We start from the raw sequence: 21284 nt of genomic DNA, 5'->3' as shown, positions 1-21284 counted from the left end.
ATACAGACAAAGTGTGTCCTAAGCTCTTTGAGATCAATTTTGATGATGGTGTGTGAGGGTGGGGACCTGACCTCAAACCAGTAGCTCGTCGTGTTGGTACTGCAGCTAGTAACAAATGGCAGTAGGACCCTATCCCTGATGTGAATTCTCGTGGCAGTACTAATTCAGGCGAACAACAAATGTCTGGTGGTGATTCTTCTGTTGGTGTTGCGCCTAACCTATCTAATTTGCAGGGTCGGATGATGGCAGTGCATCAGGAGATCAATTCCCTTAAACAGGACTTCCTTGACGCTCAGAATACGGTGGTGGCATGTAATGGTGCTGGTTCATCCTCTATGACACCGGTTCATCTTCTTAATTCTTCTTCTGCAGGTACCTTCCATCAGGAGTTTATTTCTCCCCGCTCTCTTGTCATTGGCTTACCTGCAGCCCCTCTGACTATCATAGGTGTTACACGCCTTGCTGGTGATGTCGAAGATGATGTTATGGATACCGGATCAGAGATGAGGAAAAGAAAGAGGATGCTGGCTGCTAATAATGGAAAGGGTGTAGCTGTTGAATGTGCTGAAGCTAGTGTGTCTGCAAATGGGGACAATGGGATGTCTAATTTAGGAATGAATGTTAGCAATGGGGGGATATCTGATATGGATGTAATGGATAATCCACTGTTTGATGAGTATGTTGTATCGGCAGGTCCTGAAACTCAGGCATACCGGGGTCCATGAGTCTTGTAGCATGGAACTGCCGGGGTTTAGGTCGCTCTAGTGTGATTCCAGATTTAAAGTACCTAATCCGGCGCTTCAATCCAGATCTATTATTCTTAAGTGAGACCTTAGTCCACCGAAATAAAATTGAAGTTTTCCGTTATATTCTTGGTTATGATTCTTGCTTTTCTGTTGACTGCACCAGTAGAAGCGGGGGTCTTGCTATATTTTGGCGTTCTTCTTTAAATTGAAATCTTATAAATTACTCCAACAATCATATAACTATTGAAATTATTGACTCTATTCTTGGCACTTGGAGGCTTACCGGTTACTACGGGTACCCCAATGGGGAACGTAGACATGCCGCGTGGAACTTCCTTCATAATTTATCTAATCAATATACAGGTCTTTGGTGCATTATTGATGACTTCAACGACATAATGGATGACAGTGAGAAGAGAGGACGTGCTCTACAACCGCGATGGTTAATTAACGGCTTGCGTCAAGCTGTTTTAGACTCGGGTTTGTCAGACGTGCCTCTAGAAGGGTATCCGTTCACTTGGTTTAAGAGTTTGGGAACTCCACGAGCTGTTGAAGAGAGACTAGACCGAGCCCTTGCCAACAATGCTTGGTTTCATCTTTTTCCAAATGCCATGTTAGAAAATCTTGCTGCCCCGGATTCATACCACTATCCAATTTTGTTGCACCGGTCCTATATGCCTCGTGCTCCTCCTCCTAGACATAAATTCAAGTATGAAAATGCATGGCAACTTGAACCAGGCTTTCATGATATAGTCACTGATTCTTGGAACATGAATTTATCTCATCTCATCATTCCTAAACTTACTACATGCGCAGAAGATATGTCACTATGGAGTAGAACTCATTGCAGGAAACTTAAAACTAACATTGAAGAGTGCTCACGACAACTGCAGCTGTTGCGTGATAACCATGTAGGTGCTGCGCAAACTCAGCTGCTAGATATGCGTAAAAAGATGCAACACCTACTTGCTCAAGATGATGCATATTGGAAACAAAGAGCTAAAACACATTGGTATAAGGACGGTGATAGAAATACTAAATTTTTTCATGCTTCCGCATCGGCAAGGAAAAAGGTAAATCAAATTTTGTCTTTGAATGATAATGCTGGAAATAAAATCACAGATACTGAAGGGATGCGTGCAGTTGCCAAAGAGTATTTTGTTGATCTTTTTCAAAAACAGAATAATACTGCACTTTCAGTTATCAATGTGATACGTCAGTCCATCTCTGCGTCTGATAATGAGTTCCTTACGGCGCCTTTTTCTAAAGCTGAATTTCATGATGCTATGTTTTCTATGCACCCTGATAAATGTCCCGGGCCTGATGGCTTTATCCCGGATTTTTATCAATACTTTTGGAATTTATGCAGTGATGATATATTCAAAGAATGTTGTGCCTGGCTTGACTCCGGTCAATTTCCCCCTGATTTGAACATGACAAACATTGCTCTCATTCCCAAAGGTAACTCGCAGACCTCTATGCGCGATTGGCGTCCGATTGCGCTTTGTAATGTGCTGTACAAATTGATATCCAAAGTTCTTGCAAACAGGCTGAAGGTTGTCCTTCCGAAATGCATCTCTGACAACCAATCTGCCTTTGTCCAATGTCGCTCTATTCTTGATAACGCTATGGCAACAATAGAGGTAATTCATTTTATGCAAACGAAAACACGAGGTAATGATAGATATGTTGCATTGAAACTTGATATAAGCAAGGCTTACGATAGGATGGATTGGTATTACCTTCGTGAAGTGATGTTTAAAATGGGTTTTAATAGTAAGTGGATTCATTGGATTAGCATGTGCGTCAAATCTGTGGATTACTCTGTTATTGTCAACAATGAGCCAGTTGGTCCTGTTATTCCAGGTCGTGGCCTTCGACAATGGGATACTTTATCCCCATATCTTTTCATTATATGCGCAGAAGGCCTCTTTTCGCTTATTCAAGACACGGAGAATAGAGAAACTATTTCTGGTACTCGGATTTGTAGAGCGGCTCCTGCTATATCCCATCTTTTATTTGTTGACGATTGTTTTCTATTTTTTAAAGCAACTGAAAGTGAAGCACATGTCATGAAAGATATCCTTTCCACGTATGAATCGGCATCAGGACAAGCAATTAGCTTACCAAAATCTAAAATCTTTTGCAGCCGCAATGTGCCGGAACCGTTGAGGAATAATCTTGCTGCAATTCTAGGTGTTCAGGTCATCCTTGGTACGGGTAAGTACTTGGGACTACCCTATATGATTGGTAGGAACAGGAACTCCACTTTCACGTATATTAAGGACCGTGTTTGGCAAAAGATAAATTCGTGGAGTAGTAAATGTTTATCTAAAGCAGGCCGGGAGGTTATGATTAAGTCTGTATTGCAAGCTATTCCCTCGTACGTCATGAGCATTTTTCAGCTACCTGCTACTCTTATCAACACCATCGAAAAAATGATGAATTCCTTCTGGTGGGGTCATGGTCGTACTAACCAACGTGGAATAAATTGGTTAAGCTGGGAGAAATTATCAATGCATAAAAATAACAGAGGCTTAGGATTTAAAGACCTTACAGCTTTTAACCTTGCCATGTTGGGCAAACAAGGATTGAAATTCTTGACGGAACCAGATTCCCTTGTTTCTCGTATGTTTAAAGCTAAGTATTTCCCCAACAATGCTTTCCTCACCGCCACCATTGGTCACAACCCCAGCTATGTCTGGCGTAGTATCATGCGCGCCTGTTTCATTGTCCAGGGAGGAGCATGTTGGAGTATTGGTGCAAGTAAGAGTATCCGCATTTTGGGAGAGCCTTGGATTCTTAATGGTGAGTGTATTGATAATAATATTGTGGGTGCACAGTATATTCGTGAGGTGACGATTGACAATTTGATGCTGCCAAATGAGAAGAGATGGAATGAGGACATTATCAGATAGGTTTTCAGTGTCGACTTAGCAGATAAAATTATAAGCACGCCTCTTATTGCTCAAGTACAATCTGACCGTCTGATTTGGAAAGCTGAAAAGCACGGAAAGTATTCTGTGAAAAGTGCTTATCGTTTGTGTGTCGAAGAGCTTATTGGTTCATCTCATCTTCGTCGTCCTGGTCATTGGTCGTGCATTTGGAAACTTAAAGTACTCCCTAAAATCTGAAATTTAATTTGGCGGATGTGTAGAGGTTGTTTACCTACTCGAATTCGCCTTCATGACAAAGGAGTACAATGTCCTACGAATTGTGTGAGTTTTGAGTCCAATTATGAGGACTTGGAACACTTATTCCTCACGTGTCCTTTTGCTATACAAGTCTGGAGGTCATCAGGTCTTTGGACTCAAGTTCATAATGCAATTGTGGATAATGTTAATGTTGTAGATGTCATATTTGCTTTGCTTGCAGACCTTCCTACAACGCAGAAACAAATTTTTGCAGCCACTGTGTGGAGTCTATGGAAACACCGGAACTTGAAGGTGTGGGAGGACGTGACTGGAGTTGTTGCTGTCGTTGTTGATCGTGCGCATGTTCTGATCACGGACTGGCAGATTGCAAACAGCAGTACACCAGAAAGGCGCACAACTGCTGCAACAGCCCCATCCACGCATCAATCACACAATTTGGCAGCAGCTGCTGTTCCAGCAGTACATCAGAGTGTATGGCAGAAACCAGCTTCCGGAAGGCTGAAATGCAACGTTGACGCAGCTTTTTCGACAAATTTTCACCGTACGGGGATTGGCGTGTGTATTCGTGACGTGGAAGGTGCATTTGTCTTGGCAAAAATGATCAGCTTTCCCTGCATATATCAGGTGTCAGTAGGTGAAGCCATGGGATTATTTGAAGCCCTCCAATGGCTTAGCGATATGTCTTTTGATAATATCGATTTCGAGCTTGATTCTAAAATAACTTGTGATGCTTTTCATTCCCGTCGAGAAGACGTGTCCAAGTTTGGTAATATCATTACATCTTGTAAAGCTTTGTTTTCCGCTTTCTTCACAAACTTTCGGGTAGAGTTCATTCGGCGACAAGCAAATGCAGCTGCTCATGCACTTGCAGGAGAGGCGACATTTCTAGCTAGTCCCATTATTTATTATCATATCTCAACTTGTATTGAAACAATCATTATTAATGAAATGCAATGAGCATATTTCATTCAAAAATAAAAATCTCTAATTTCAAGTAGAATCAAAACATGTCAATAAATGAGAATTGTTTTCCTTTAAAAAAAATGAGAATTGTTTTAAAATGACAAATAAATAAGAACAAAAAAATTATACAAGTAGAGCAAGATAGGACTTTTATTTGATTGGGAACCCATTATTTGAGGGTTTCATCGACACATATTCAAATAAACATACACAATATTTGATAGGGAACACATTATTTAAGGGTTTCATCGACGCATATTCAAGTAAACATACACATAAAGAAGAATATAGTGATATGAATACGAAGTCAGAATTGCACATAAAACTTTCTCACAGTTAAACCAATAGGTTGTAACATCGGAAGGAAAAAAAAACATATATATTTGATTATCTAGTGTATGTAATATAATAATGAGTCATATATTAAGTGACAAATAGAGTATAATAATAAGATAAGTGCCATGAACACTCTATTTTTAACATTATCTCTAACGATCACTTTTTTATTAAATGAAATCAATGTAGATTTTACACTTTAAAAATGACTTTAGTTTATGGCGAAACAATATGGATTTTATAAAAAAAGAATAAGTATTAGAGAAAATGTTAAAAAAATAAATGTTGTTGGCATTCATCATCTAATAAATGTTATAAGCAGAATAATAAATATATCCTTTCTGTAGCATTATAACTTTTTTACACAAAATTGGACAAATAATTTAATGAAATATTTTTTATGAGCTCAATCCCATGAAGAAGCCAACTTTCGGATCCAAAGATAAAATAGTATTTAGTCCCTAAAAACATTAAGGGTTAAACCAAAAAAAAAGTTATCAAATAAAAAGATTCCATTGCCGGGAATCGAACCCGGGTCTCCTGGGTGAAAGCCAGATATCCTAACCGCTGGACGACAATGGAATTCATGTTTAGTTTTCTTACATTTTAGTATTTATAATTGTGTTTCCATCGTTTTGTTTTGATTATTGAAAGGAAGTTGTATCCCACTACTGGAGCACCATGGTTGACAGAGATTTAATTATTCATAATTATTATTGGCTGAATAACATTTTATTGTTACGTGTTGGCATGGTATTGAACAAAACAAGGCCACATGTTAAATCATTATTATCCATCTCCCTTAATAATGTTTTCCTTAAAATGTCCCCAAAGAGAATTCCTCCTCCTCTCCCTGGAATAGAAAATCTGCTTGATTAGTACTTTGCTATAATGAAAACAAATTCTTTTTGGTATTGTTTTGTTAGATAGTGAAACAGAATAACTTACTTAGGAAGCATCAAGGGACTGATGTAAGATCCCAATAATTTAAACTTCTAACCAATTCAATTGAAATGATGCATTTCCTTTTTTTTCTATCTAAAAATAATAATAATGCATTTCCTTTCGAAAAAATTAGATAAATTTAGCAGAATTCCATTTTCTTTTTTAACAGTAAACAAAATTACATTGAATATATAATTCTCAAATAAAGAGTTTTTTAAGTTATAAATCATTCTAGGACTAACATTTTATGACCTCAAAGTTCATAAAGCGTTTTGCAAAAATATTTACATATCATCCGCCAACAAAGTTTTGTTAATGACAATGAAAGTTAAACTCACGTTATTGCATGATTTGAACTAACTTCTTATTGACCGGTTCATATATTGGTAAGATTTAGTTCATATTTATTTATACATAGTAAGGTAGTTGGTGTTAACACTTCATTAGAGTCATTGGATCATTGCCTTATTGGATTATGCAATTGCAATATAATCGTCCGCACAAGAAAATGAATGTTTGTTTTTCAAATTAAGGCCAACTAGGCAGCAATAGCCAATAGGCATGTGGCAATCACAGTATGTGACATTCACTCGTGCGAAACATACAAGGCATATTGTGGAAGCATTGACTAATAGATAGTATTATACTTTACTCCTCTCAAAAAAATATTTTATAGTATTTTGCATTTAGCTATAAATAATATATACCATAAATACAAATAAGTATGGTGGATGAGCTAGTAAGGTATATTGATTGGTTTTTGCATCATTCAAGAAAGAATTTAGTAGCACTTTTTTTTTTTAATAGGAATTGAGTAGTATTATTAAGTGGTAGAATGATGAGTATACGAATACAAGCTTTGGTAGACATGATTCAAGATAAAGTAGAAGACATATGGACCCAATTAGCCACACCTTTCTTTGGATTTGGTATTTGCCTTCACCTTTATCGTGTACTGGACCATATGTGTCATGATTTATCTTGATTTCAAATTTCCAATATTATGTACTAACCCATCATTTACAAAATTATTAAGTCCCATAATTTAAATCTAATCATTTATTTTTCTCTTTATTACTATTTCTTAATTTTTTTACGCTCCTGCATTTTATTTTTTGCAATATAGAGAAGAAGAAAAAAACTGAAAGAGAGCATCCAATTTGAATGAAGTTAAACGGTGCTGCCTTTATTGCCAACATTTTTGGGCTATATATGGAGACATACATTCACCAAAGTGTCAAAAAGAATATACACAAATGTTCTACTATAACAGAAAATTATTATGGGAAAAAAGGGAAATGTCGGATAACTAAATTTTATTCGATTTTGGAGAATGGCCTTTGTCAATTTAATTATTTGTTTTGGCGAAAAAGTTGTGCTTAACCAACTGATTTATGATATAATTTTAATTGTTGAGTGTTCTCGACGGGGAAAAGTAGAACAAATGGGCAATGGCAACCAAACCAAATGATCAAGTAGATAAAGGTTCAACCATGAACAAATTTAAAACATATATATGCAAATGAAAACAATCAAACCAAAAACAGATACAGAGAGTAGAAATAACACTTATGTTTGTTAGCGCAGATCCACCCAACATATGACTATATATCTACAAAAGAGAGCAAATCTTTAGTCAATTATCAATGAGTCATTACAAGAGATAAAAAAAATCACAATATAGGTTGAATGGACAAATGTTGAATTCTTCAATTTGGATTGAGAGCATCTCAGGATGAATTTCTTTTAGGGTTAAATGGTGTATCTTCTGTCATTTGGGCATTTTGGTCTACACTCTATAAAAAAAAGTTCGGATTCCGACCTTGTAATTTGAAGATTTTTTGATTTTGGACTTTCGTGGCATCCAATTTCAAAATTTAAATGTATTTTTGCCCTGTGTATAATTTTAGCGAATTTTAGTTTACCCCAAGTCGTATCATCTATTTTGTACAATCAAAATTTACAAAGGTCCAAAACAAAAGAATCTTAAAATTACAAGTTTGGAATCCAAATTAGAATCTAAAGTTTTTTTTACAGAGGGTAAACCAAAACTCATCCAAATGTCAGGGGATAAACATCATTTAACCCTTTCTTTTATTTTTCTTTCTCTCAACCTTTGGTAAATTTCATTCTAGGATTCGATAGAAAGGTTGAATTCTCTCCTTAATGATCCTTAATTATTCAAGGTGTTTACAACTTTTTTCCCATCCCAAATTGCTCCCAAAGTTGCTCTCAACCTGAACTCTTATTCTATTCCGCGTTCTCCACGTTTTGCACATCCTAATATGCGATTTCTGCAACTTTTGTTTGAAGAATCAAGCATTATTTGAATCATCATATCATAACTTTTACCATGATTTGAATCCCTTCATACGTAATGCAGACATGAGATAATTTTAGTAGCATAATTTGAACCACCTACGGGGCTGATTCAAATAATCTCATTCTAAAACCATCAAGATATTTAAGTTAAGTAACAAAATTTGAATCACCTATAAAGGCCAAATTAAATCATCATATCCAAAAACCTGAAACACCGAATTTGAAGGCATACTCACCAATCTTCACTTTGACTTCAAATAAGTGATTATGCTCAACTTTTACCCATCAACCACTTACTACTCTCTCCAATCCTATAATTATTCTTCAACAAAACTGATTAAGTCTGAGCAATGTTTGAACATTGGTCTAGGTAATGACTAAGTGAACACATTTGTCGAGTTGTCCTCCGAAACAACTTTCTTAACAATAATTTCCTTAGATTCTACCACAACTCTAATTAAATGTAAACACATGTTGATGTGTGTTTCTCCTCTCACGATACACTTGGTGATTTGCAAAATGATTTTCACTTTGCCTATCACAGTGTACCTTCAGACATCTCTGACTAATTCCTAGCACCCCAATCACACCCTTGAACCATATATATAACTTCATTTTCTCCTTCAACAAGGAAAATGTACTCCACTTGAGTCGTAGATAACGCCACAACAAAATGTTGATTTGCCTTTCAACTAATAGTACAAAAAATGTTGATTTCATAGTGTCCATATTTCTTGCATAATCCACATCTATAAAACCCTCCATAACATATTCCTTTTGAGTTGTTCTTGTGCATTTCAAAACTTCTTTTAATGATCCATATTTGTCATCGATTGACTCACTATGCTAATCGCATATGCTAAGTCCATCACACTACAAAACCACACCATACACGATACTTCCTACCCGATTGACATATGTAGCAGAGTCCATCTTCCTTCTCTTTCTTCGAATCGATTGATAAGCCCGTGAGTGTACAATTCTATCATCGTAATTAAAATATTGATCTCAGATGAACTTGTGAATCTCAATGTAGCCTTTTTCTCCTAAGTATGCAATTGAAAAGTATTTTTTGGTTTTATAACATGAATGACTTAAAATTGCATGGAAGCTATTTTTATAAATATGTAATGATAAAATTGTCTTATGATTAAGGGTTTCCATCACTGGATAGATCTAAACCCAAGCCTCTATATTGCTTTGCAAATTAACACTATAAAATATTTGTTTCACCTTATAGATCCAGTATATACATTTTCCTTTCAACAAAGATTGATTCATATGATTATGAATTATAATGTTATAATTATTCATTTCATTTGAAAAGGTTTTATTATGATTAAACGATTGTTTAATCTTGTAATTCTTAATTTAATCGTCACCTTGATTGGCCAAGTCAGAACAACCATGCTTATAATTCATATAAACATATGATTATCTGGTCCTGTTATGCTTATATCAATTGTCACTTTTATTAATCAAACTCAAATAATCATATGCCACAATTTTAAAAGCAGAAAGATGAAATCTAAAAAAATACAGCAAAAAAGCTCGAGATTTTATGAAAAATCTGTCATTGTGATTTCTTTCCACAATTCCAAAATCAAAGGGAGTTTACGCACAAAAGTTCATTGGTAGACAAAAATAAAATAAAAAGAAACCAAGAAGTAAAGAAACTAAAATACTTTATTAAAATAACAAGAACAATACAAGAGTTTTCTATGTGTAAAGTGGTGAAAAATCAAGTCTAAGCTTGTCCTATGTATAGCTCAAGAAGTAGCGTGTTCCCCCCTAGAGATTTTTTTTTTTTTTTTTTGAAGTAGTGTTCCCCACTAGAGATGAAAGTATAAGTATTTGAATTCTTAAAAGTTTAATTGCTAATTTTTAAAAATAAAAAATCGGAGTTAACAAAAATATATCTGAATATGATTTATAACTTTTTTGACATACTTATTCGTCAAACAAATCATTTTTAAAGATACAAATCAAGAAAAGTGAAGTTCTTGTCAAAAAAAGAAAAAAGAAAAGTGAAGTTCTCATTTGATTAAATAAATAAATTAAAAAGACGAGATTATTTTGATTTACAAAGTTTAAAATATGCATCACAAATTACAACAAGGACTGTGATTTCATGATAAAAAGAGAGTTATAATGTATTTGAATTCTCTCCACCGAAAATTTTCTCAGTTTTTTTAAACGGAATCTCAACCATCAACATAAAGTAGAAAATGTAAGTTAAGTTGTAAAAGAAAGTGACTTATGTATTTTAACGGTGGAGATTGAAAATAGAGAAAAATAAAGAAGAAGAAATGCAATATGTTATATTGGTTAAATTGCACCGCATGTCCTTTAAGTTATTTAAGATTGGTTTTTAAGTCTTTTTCGTACCATTTATCTCATTTAAGTCAATTAATTGTAATAAGCTAGTCCTTTAAGTATTTTTCGTAACACTTAGGTCTTTTAAATTATTTAATTGAAACTTTTTAGCTTCGAATAACTTACATTTTTAAGATCTAAAATCCTAAAATTGTTACGGTTAAATAACTTAAATGACCTAATTGGTACTGAAAAATTTAAAGGACAAACTTGTTACAATCAATTAACTTAAAAGACCTAAGTGAAACGAAAAAAGACAAATTTATTACAATTAAATAACTTAAAAAACTTCTGATATAACTTGGCCTATTATATATTGATAGATGACCGATTAGCTACAAGTTTTATGCATAGTGTATACTCAACTCAGCTAGCCAGCGCAGAAAAGGAAGCCTAATCGATAAGTCTTTTTTTTTTTTTGACAAAAACAAAACGATATTCATTCATTAATTCAAATTGATAGAGTACATCCGATACAAACATCGTTAAAAACGTAAATGGTGAATCTGCGAACAAACTTACAACACCCGAGTTAATATCATACAACGACAAAATGCCTACAAATAATATGACAAAATCTAAGTCACCGAAATACCCATGCTTCCGAATATGCAACGTTGAAACCCAAATCATTGATTGAATTTGTAATTGTCTGATGTCGATCTTTTAATAGGAACTAAACGAACACCGTGACAAGACGTGAAATCAAACATTGCACAAGACGACGAACAACACAACGCTGCAATTAGACGACGAAATCACAAAAAACACAAAAGAAAAAACTTGATATATGTGAAAACCACTTATTTAGATTGAAAGAAGATAGATAAAAGATGTAGAGGGATGATTCTAGGTCAAAAAAATGACATAAAACCACCCCTCCTCGATGAATGAAGGAGAAAAGAAGTTTAGAGAGAAATTAGAGTTTCTTACACCGGATAATTAGGGCAGAGGCTCCAATAAGTCTTTTGAACATTAGTAAATTAAAGTACTAATTGATTTTGTAGTTAATAACAGAAACACTAGGGGCGCGAGACGGAGAAAACCAATTTTATAAGGAACCTTTTGTATAATTTCAAGTAGGATGAGATAAGACAAGGGACTTTAAATGTGATGGTAATTGAAACGTAGAGCTAGTGGTTGGTTGGGCAATGTTTGCAATACAAGATCATTAAGATTGTAATGCAACTGGCATGTGCATGAACTCAATCAATCTTGGAGTATCACCTTGAGAATAAGATTGTGATAGAGACGCATGATTCCAGCATTTAAACTTGAAGCCTAATAACTATCTCGAATAGATGCCATCATAAAGGTAGAGCCATATCTAAGTGGGTGAGAATTAATGGGCTCCACTTTGGTGAAATGGTTGCTTTCAGCACAATGTTGACTTGAAAGGACATTGCATTTCCACCGGATGAGAATATGAGATGTTTTTTTTAGTATATAAATTTATGAGCGTAATCGCAAAGATTAATCTCTTGAGTTGCGTAGAATTTTATTGGATAGTAAAATTTAGATTCAATACAGTTGTATTTTAATATCTCTTGTAAAGTTGAAAGAGCCTTCCTGAACCTTTCTGAGTCTGATTGTTTCAGTTTTAAAAAAAATCTTAAAAAATGGTTTTATGAATGAAATGCACTAAGTTTACTTCAATAAAATTCCATTTTGTATCGAAACAATTATCATGAATGAAACGCACTAAGTTTACTCTCTCGTAAAAAAAAATCGTCTTCTTTCTTCTTCATCCACATTTGAGTGATGTATTTGATGCATATTTCATTAAAAGAAACTTCAATAAAAATAATGAAAAATCTTAATCCTTGTTCTAACAATTCATTCTTTAAATTTCTTGTCCCCACCCTTTCCCCACTTTCTCATTCATGGCTCATATCCTCAAATTTAATTATGATAGCAACAATGACAAGAATAAGAGACAGTCGCGATTCCACCCCCCAGCTAGTCTGGGCTAGTGCCCAGGCTCAGCTCCAACTTTCCTTTGTAGCCAGCCCAGCCATTACTACAACTTTGAGCTTTTCCTGCAGATTTTTTGGCTAATTTCCTGCAGATTTTGCCAGCCTAGCCATTTCCTGCAGATTTTGCCAAGGATTTAGGTTCCCAGGTGAGGTAATACTAGGATTTTAGGATCCGCAGGAAAGATATATCCGCAGGAAATGTGAAATTATCAGCAGGAAATGTGAAATTATCTGCAGAATATGTGAAATTATTCGCATGAAGAAAGTAACGTATTTTTAGCCCAGGCTCTGTAAATTTTTTGGCTTCACCACTGATAAGAGATATGACATTTTGAATCCGAATTAATAAAGTAGGTTTTAGTCTCAACTATCAAACTTGTGGACGGAATCATAGGAACTTTATACACTATCTCCCTCACTAATTTATTATCAACTCTAATTACACGGAGGAAATCCCGCTCTTACGTATGAGTGGGTCGCGCTTTAATTTGGATTTGTCCTTTCCAACAAGTGTTACGAACTTGGTTTTGTCTCATAGCACTAACATAAGATCCCCAGATTCCCACCACCAAGGACATTGTTATTGCTTCCGTCAAAAAGAACATTGTTATTTTTTTTTGGCTTTCGCACCGGTTTCCGACCCACCAAAGGTGAGTGACTAATCCGACTCGTGCGTAGAGACATGCGCACTGGCCAAGCGTTGTTCCTCCTGGGAATCGAACCCGGTATTCCCCGGGTACGTCCTTGGAAGGAGCTCCTTGCCACTGGAGCCCAAACAACTTGGTTAGAACATTGTTATTTTTATTCTTCATTTATTTCCATATATTCTGACTATCAGCTGAAATTTGAATTTATCATTTGTTTCATAAATCATGTATTTTCTACGTGCAATTGTGAAAACTAATCATTCAAGTTAAATAAGATCATACTAAATGACAAAATTTTCATTCAAAAAATCTAACTCTGCTATATTTTTAGAGCTTAGTTTGTCACATTATGGAAGTCTAATCGCCGTTAAATTTTTTAGCTTGATTTTATGAACTATGAATATATTAAAATAAAATCACTTTTACATTACTCAAAACTAAATATTAATTTCTGAAAATTTTGAAAAACATAGTACATAATAATATGTTTTAAAATAGATCCAGATGTGCGAAGAATTTTATTTATTAGCAAAAGTGAACGGACATCCTCTTACAATAATTGCAATCGATTGGTGAATATTTTAAAATCCCGTTGGATGACTTCAAAAGAAAGTAACTTGATTCACTTTTAAATCAGACTGCCATTCCATTATTGTTTTTTAAAGTATTTGTTCAAAAATCACCGTTTGAAGTATTACCAGTGTTCTTGAGTCCAAAATTAATCTTTGAAACACAATTTTATTTGAACTTGATTTTCAAAAACTATACACCATGAATCTTACCCACCATAATATCTAACCAGCACTAGTTCAATTTCAAATGCAGACAAGTTTGTGATTTATGTAAGACATTGGAAGCACTTTATGGCTTGTGCGTTTTATTATCATTAATATTAATTAATTATTCTCAAGCGTTAAAAAAGTACTCATACCAAGGATGTCTCCGTCTCGTTGACGCTGGCCTCAACAACTATTTCTCTTTCCCGCGTAGTCACCGGCTACACCTTTCATTCATTTCTTTATTTAACTAATTTCATTTTTAATAATTATAATGATTCCATTCCACTAATTAATTGTATTAATATTTACCCTTAATCACAAATTCGGTCTAGTATAATCTCAAAATGCATGTCATTTTTTCCACTTATCTCAAAATTTATATTTTTCGCAAATAAATCGCTGTCTGTACAACATCGCATCACGTTTAATTTCGAAAATAAAAAATTCGTTAGAGAAAAACAAAAAAACAAAAAACACAAGCCCAATTTAGTCATTTCCACGTCTTCACCACCACCACCTTTTTTCCCATTTTCAATTTCTTCACTCATTTTTTCTTCTTTCGTCCTCCTCCTCTGACGCTTTCACAGTAGTAGTGTCTGCACTCACAGCCATAACAACCTAGAGAGAGAAACTAAACAAAACAAGAGAGAGAAACTTTAACCCTAACCTAACAACATTTTCTTCAATGGAAAGTGTAACGCATTCTCGTCACCACCAACCAAACAAAGTTTCTCTCACGCTTCCCAAGAAATTCACCTCCAACGGTACTCTATACGACGACGTTTACGGTGGTCCTCCGAAGTTCACCGGTTCTTCCATTTCACCGAGGTTTGAAGACTACGGCGAGATTTTCGCCAGCTTTCATGCCGGACGTTCTTCTTCCATTCCGGTGTTGGATCTTCCGGCGGTTGACGCCGGTGAGGTTTTGTTTGACTTCCGGCGACACGCTTTTGACTATGCTGAGGTGTTTGGTGGCTCCGGTGGACTCGATTTTTGGTCCTCGCATGAAGACTTGTTTCGTGAAGGTGATTCTGATGAAGAAGATGATGAAGTTTGGTATGTATGAATGCGATCGAGGTTTTAATGTTACCGTTTTATTTATGAGTTTTTGATGAAATGCATGATCCTTTTGTGTAACGGTTTTTTTTTTTTTTTTTTAAAGCGAATTGAAAATTTTCAAGCGTTTTTTTTACTCTAGTTTTAGATTATTACTATTATAGTCTGTGAATTTAGTTTCATGTCGAGGTTGAGGTGTTTAGGTTAATGGCGACGAATCAAGGCTTTCTAAACTAGTATAAGTTTTTTGTTACATTATTTGTTTAATTTTTTATTTGGCTTTGCTTTGAGTATTATTTTTGTTCAAAATTTATTTTAATTTACTAAAATTGGAATATGATGCTGCGAATTACAATAATTTAGTAGTATCCTTCTATCGTTTGTAGGAGTCCAGAAGAAACCGATTCGTTCTCGGGAGACTTGGGCAATTTTGGATATAATGAAGGTGTATCAAGTGGAGGTGTTTTCCAGTCTGTTGATGGAAATACCGAGTTTAACATTTCGTATCATAAGGTCAATGGTACAAGCAATGAAGATACGTCAAATGGGAAAGCTCGCGTAACTCAGTTGCATGCTGTTCCTGGTGTTACTCGTGTAGTTGATGAAACCATGGTCTTTCGTAGGTCTGATCCATCCTTGCAGGTTGTGGATGATATTGACCTTGATATGGAATTTAATGCAGGCAGGGGAAAGAGAAATCATCCCGAGAAGATGACATCACGTTCATGTAATGTTACTTCTGGTGAACAGATTCACTGTTGTGATCTTGATCTGGATGATGGACGCAACAGGAATGATTCTCATTCCAGTGAGATGTTCATAACTGTGTCTGACGTCAGCCTCAGAACTATTCCGTCTCAAGTGCCACCCCCTTGTCGGCCACCACCTTTGTTAGATCCAAGCAAGGGATACGCTAGTGAATCTCATTCAAACAATGAGCGGATTGATTCTGAAGACACTTTGGGTGATGGTTCGCCGCCTTTCTTTGATGTGGAGGTTGATATTAATTCATCTGCTTATGTTGTGAAAGAAGCCACAGACCGACAAGAAGCAAAAGCTAGGAGGGCAAAAGATTTGAAGGGTAGAAAAAAGAGAGGTTCTGAAAGCAACATAAAGTCAAGTTTTGATGTAAAATCAAATGAAGCAAAGATGAGCGAGAATATAGCTAGATTTAATAGTTTGTATGATGAGAGAGTGCCAGCGACTTGCGATCGGAGATCTGGCAAAATGAAAAATTCTGCCACAGATGAAAGTCAGAAAGCTAGGAAGGCTGCTCCAGTAATTCCAGAACCATTAGAAAAGGGAAGACATTTAAACATGTTTGAGGAAAAGCACATGAAGGAATCCAGGTCATCTCAAGAATCAGATCAAAGTATTGGAGTTGGGACATGGAAAGAAGCAACTGATTTTTTTGAATTGGTGGGAACAGAAGAATCTCAGAAGGTAATTCATCCCATAAACCATACTAAGAGTTTGGTGCAAGATGCCAGAACATTTGAGCAATGGAGGAAAGAAGGAGAAGCATCTAGTGTCCAAGAAGAATGCAAAAAGGTAAAAGCACATCTAGAAAGTTATCAGCCTGACGAATACAAGAAGAAATCTAAAGCAGCAAGAGGGGATTACGAACAGGGCAAAACCATTAGGAGATCTAAATCATCCAATGTGGAATACAGGCCGAGAGAGCCTGCGAGGAATGATGAATTTACTGAAGTTTTTGAGCTTGAAAAGAGTGAGAAGATTAGAATGACCCACCAACGTGGAAAAACTGAAAAGAAAGCAACTAAAGCTAATCAAGTGGAAGGTGAGATATCAAAAGAGGTTGATGGGCAAGAACCAAGTGAAGTTCTGTTCAGCTTGAAGCTTGAAGAAAATGAGAAGAAACTAAAACAAAATGGAGAGCAACAACTGGGTGTGAAAAAGCACAAGCAGTCTCAAATAATGAAAGAAAGTGAAAATATTCAAAGAGAAGCTTTTGCTCATGAAGCAGCAGAGAGTAAGGAAAGAGCCCAAGATTCTGAGGAGCTTGAGAAAATTAAAGGAAGATCAAATGAAGCTATTAAGCTGGATAAGCCAGAAGAAAATGTAACTTGCAAAAGAGAGAATGAAATCATCTCCAAACAACAGATACAAAACAGAAGTGGACTCAAAGAGGCATGTGAAAGTGAAGAAAATGAGAAAAGCCAAAAAGGTTATTTTAGAAACAAAGAAAGTGGTGAAGGCCCAAAACACGCTCATGGGCAAGTAGAGAATGAAAAGAGGCTCAGAGAAGAAGACTTTGAACCAGGTTTGAACAAGCCAAAAACTAAAGAGGCATTTGATGGGGGGGAAAACGAGGCATGTGTAAAAGATCAAAGTAAAGGAAAATTTAGAATGGTTTCTGATGAGTACGGAAAAGGAAATAGACTTGAAGAGCTAGAAAGACGTAGTGGAAATGAGGCTCAGATGAAACAAGAAACTGAGAGTTTTTTAAACCAAACATCTGATGGAACTTTAGGTATATCAAATGAGAATGGTCATTGCTGTCAATCTGAGAAGACACCCAAAGTTGCTAGTAGTAGTGAAAAAGATGAGGGGTTTGATATAGCTTTGGAGCAAATGGAAGTGAATAGAGAAGGTACGAGCATGAAGTTTGCTAAAGAAACCAACGGGACATGGAAAGCACTGCATGGGGAAAATATTCAAAAACCAGGGGTATCTCTAGAACCTGTTGCTGATCATAAAATTGGAGAAGCTAGAACAGACTGCAAGACTGGTGGAAGGAAATTGGAAGAAGTAGGAGTTGAAAAATTAAGAGCTAGTGGGAAAGTAACATTGTTTGAAATGTCCCAAGGAAAAGAAGAGGGCTCTGGGACACAATCAGGAAATGTGGATTGTAGCGTGAGAAACACTGATGAACTTTGTTTTAGCAGTGAACAGGCATGCTCTGAGAAAGCTAAGGCAGTCCCTCAAATGGAATTAGATTCTAGAAGTCAAGAGAGGAAAATTGGTCATGAATTGGGTGAGAGTAGAACGATTCAACATCATGTGAATGTTGCACTAAACCAGGAAGGAAGCAGGAACCTGAAGTCGTCAAGCCAAGTAAACACATGTGATGATTACATAAAGAACACAACAGTGGACGAACCTACTGCAGTTCAAGAAGAAGTAAATGTTCACAACACTTCCCAAAGGTCTTGTGCAGCACATTCCACAAAAGGTAAAGAGAAGCGTGTTAGCGAAACTCCTGCCTCAGTAGATAAAGATGATGAAAAGAAAAAAATAGAAAGAGAGTTGGAAAAAGAACGTCTCAGAAAGATAGAAGAGTTGGAGAGAGAAAGGGAAAGACAGAAAGATAGAATGGCTGTTGACAGAGCAATGCTGGAGGCTGAGAGGGAAAGGGAAAGAGAAAAAGATAGGGCGGCTGTTGATAGAGCAACTTTTGAGGCTCGTGATAGAGCATATGCTGAAGGTCGCGAACGAGCAGAAAGGGCTGCGTTTGATAGAGCAACAGCTGAAGCTCGACAAAGAGCACTGGCTGAGGCCAGGGAAAGACTTGAAAAGGCTTGTGCTGAGGCTAGAGACAAATCGTACACGGATAAGGCAACTGCAGAAGCCAGATTGAAGGCAGAACGCGCTGCTGTAGAAAGAGCAACTGCAGAGGCTCGAGAGCGTGCAATGGAAAAAGTAAAGGTTGAGAGAGCTGCATTTGGGTCCAGAGAAAGATTAGAGAGATCTGTATCTGATAAATTTGGTATTTCTTCCAGAAATGATGGAAGACAGGGCTCATCCTCGGTAAGTATCCTCTTAACTCTGTAAGTGATTAAATTGCGTAATTGCCTACTGAATTTCTAATGAATGGAGTTGCAGGATATGCTGGATTCACAGTTTCGTAACTTCAGCTCTGCCACCGGTTCCAGATATCCGTATTCAGTTAATGGTGGTATGTGATATGTAACACCTCTGCTGTGCTTTATTATAAACTGCCAATGAATGTTTTAATGTTTCCACTCGATACAGTACTAACCAGCTATTGTCTTTGCTTTCAGCTTCCTCATTTTCCGGGAGATCAGAAGAAGGCGAATCAGCTCAGAGATGTAGAGCTAGACTGGAGAGGTGTCGTCGAACAGCTGACCGTGCAGTAAGATCTCCAAACTTGTGATATTTTTGACATGTAAATTGTAGTTGTAATAAAATGATCATAACATGAGTTTTATGGAAATATTAGGCAAAAGCTTTGGAAGAAAAGAACATGCGTGACCTTCAAGCTCAAAAGGAGCAAGCTGAGAGAACTGTAACATCTCTATCTATACATTTGTTCTTTAAAGTTTCTGCGTTGTTGTCCATGCTTCATTGATTGTTGATTCTTTTGCTCTTGGCAGAAATTAGCGGAGACTCTGGATACTGAAGTCAGGAGGTGGTCAAGTGGAAAAGAAGGAAACCTGCGTGCATTACTTTCAACCTTGCAATATGTAGGTGTTCCTATGCTGAAATTTTGAAATAACTTTGCATATGCTTCTCCTCTCTTCCCTTACCCCCAACTTCTTATGCTCACAGTATTTAAAGGTCCAATGAGTTAGTCTTCAACAAATGAATCTTAATCAATTGGTTGCTTGACCCTGATTCCGGATATTCATGACTCCCTCATGTCCCCTCTTTTTATTTTTTCCTGTTTGAGACATTTATGGGTTCTTATGCTGAATATTAGTTAAGGGAAGACTCTATACATAGCTTCTTTTCTGATTTTTCTACTTTGTCAGATCCTTGGGCCTGACAGCGGGTGGCAGCCAATCCCACTCACAGACGTTATTACTTCTGCTGCTGCAAAGAAAGCTTACAGGAAGGCCACTCTTTGCGTCCATCCCGACAAATTACAGCAACGTGGAGCAAGTATTCAACACAAATACATATGTGAAAAAGTTTTTGATCTCTTAAAGGTTTGTTTGGCATGCCGTCTTTCACTTATTTTTTTGATCTATTTTAACCATGTACATACGCAATTTGGTTGTGGTACTATTTTATATCATAGTTTAACTGCAGTAAAGCAAACCATAATGCTTTTGCAGAACTTGAAATCTATCAGGTGCACATGCACATTATATCAGCTTATAAAACTATGCAGACCCAAGAGCGCAGACACATGTTAATCTTCCTTTTTCTAAACCTCATATCCAAGCTTGAATGATAAATGTTCATTCAAGGAGCATCGACTAAAAATATAAAAATTCAACTCAAATTAAAAATATTAAGAGAACTTATAAATCGTAATTATTGCAATATGAATTATAATAGTATATTTTTATGAATTTCAGGCAGATTAAGTATTATAATACTACTTTGGTCCGTACTCATTCCTTCTAAAAATATTAAGAGAACTTATAAATCGTAATTATTGCAATATGAATTATAATAGTATATTTTTATGAATTTCAGGCAGATTGAGTATTATAATACTACTTTGGTCCGTACTCATTCCTTGTATTCAGACTATTGGTAGATAAAAACACCACTTGTTTTTGTGTATACTCATTACTTGTCTAGTTTGAATATGAATCCAATTGCTTCAGTACTCTGTAACGGGTTTTCCGGATGATAAACAGTGTTGTTGAACATCTGAGATTTATTTATTAGCCATTATCACCTGCCTCTCATTTTGGCATTATTTCTTGTCATTTTTTTCAGGACGCATGGAGCAAATTCAACTCCGAAGAAAGATAATGCACCCTGTTATGTTTCCGAATTGTCCCCCTTTTCAAGCTAGTAGTTCTCTTGTGGATTCGGCAACCCACAGTTGAATACGTCAGTAATTATTTTATCATAGTCCCACGTTCTCTAATAATATTTCTTAAATATTTAATGTAAGAAAATATTAATCCCATTTGAGGCTAGAAATTCAAGTAAATAGATAGATAGAGAAAGCATATATGACCCGACTTGCATTTCAATCTGCGCGAAATATTGTAATCTTTGTGGATGTTACCGAATAGTTTAGTTAGACAAAATTGTC

At 35.9% G+C, this 21284-nt stretch overlaps 2 protein-coding genes and 1 non-coding gene across 3 annotated transcripts; 2 read left to right on the top strand and 1 right to left on the bottom strand.

The window, feature by feature from the left end:
* Positions 1–3895: 3895 nt before the first annotated feature.
* On the top strand, positions 3896–4858 carry LOC146900795 (uncharacterized). The gene has a single exon (XM_085736979.1). The coding sequence runs from the start codon at positions 3896–3898 to the stop codon at positions 4856–4858; it is 963 nt and encodes a 320-aa protein (XP_085593105.1).
* Positions 4859–5710: 852 nt separating this feature from the next.
* TRNAE-UUC (transfer RNA glutamic acid (anticodon UUC)) lies at positions 5711–5782 on the bottom strand. The gene has a single exon. It is a non-coding gene; the product is annotated as a tRNA-Glu (tRNA).
* Positions 5783–14760: 8978 nt separating this feature from the next.
* Positions 14761–21279, top strand: LOC146900793 (Chaperone DnaJ-domain superfamily protein). Its single transcript, XM_085731366.1, has 8 exons — positions 14761–15301; positions 15688–19072; positions 19148–19220; positions 19327–19418; positions 19506–19571; positions 19660–19749; positions 20038–20214; positions 20960–21279. Exons 1-8 carry the CDS (start codon positions 14931–14933, stop codon positions 20993–20995), a joined length of 4290 nt encoding a protein of 1429 aa, XP_085587492.1. The 5' UTR covers positions 14761–14930; the 3' UTR covers positions 20996–21279.
* The last annotated feature ends 5 nt before the right edge of the window (positions 21280–21284 follow it).

The sequence above is a fragment of the Medicago sativa genome, chromosome 8 (genome assembly GCF_051527215.1).
Source record: "Medicago sativa cultivar Bolivia chromosome 8, Bolivia_mono, whole genome shotgun sequence".
NCBI classification, from domain to species: Eukaryota; Viridiplantae; Streptophyta; class Magnoliopsida; order Fabales; family Fabaceae; genus Medicago; species Medicago sativa.
Note: the sequence above shows the minus strand (reverse complement) of the source record. Positions and strands in the feature narration are given on the sequence as shown.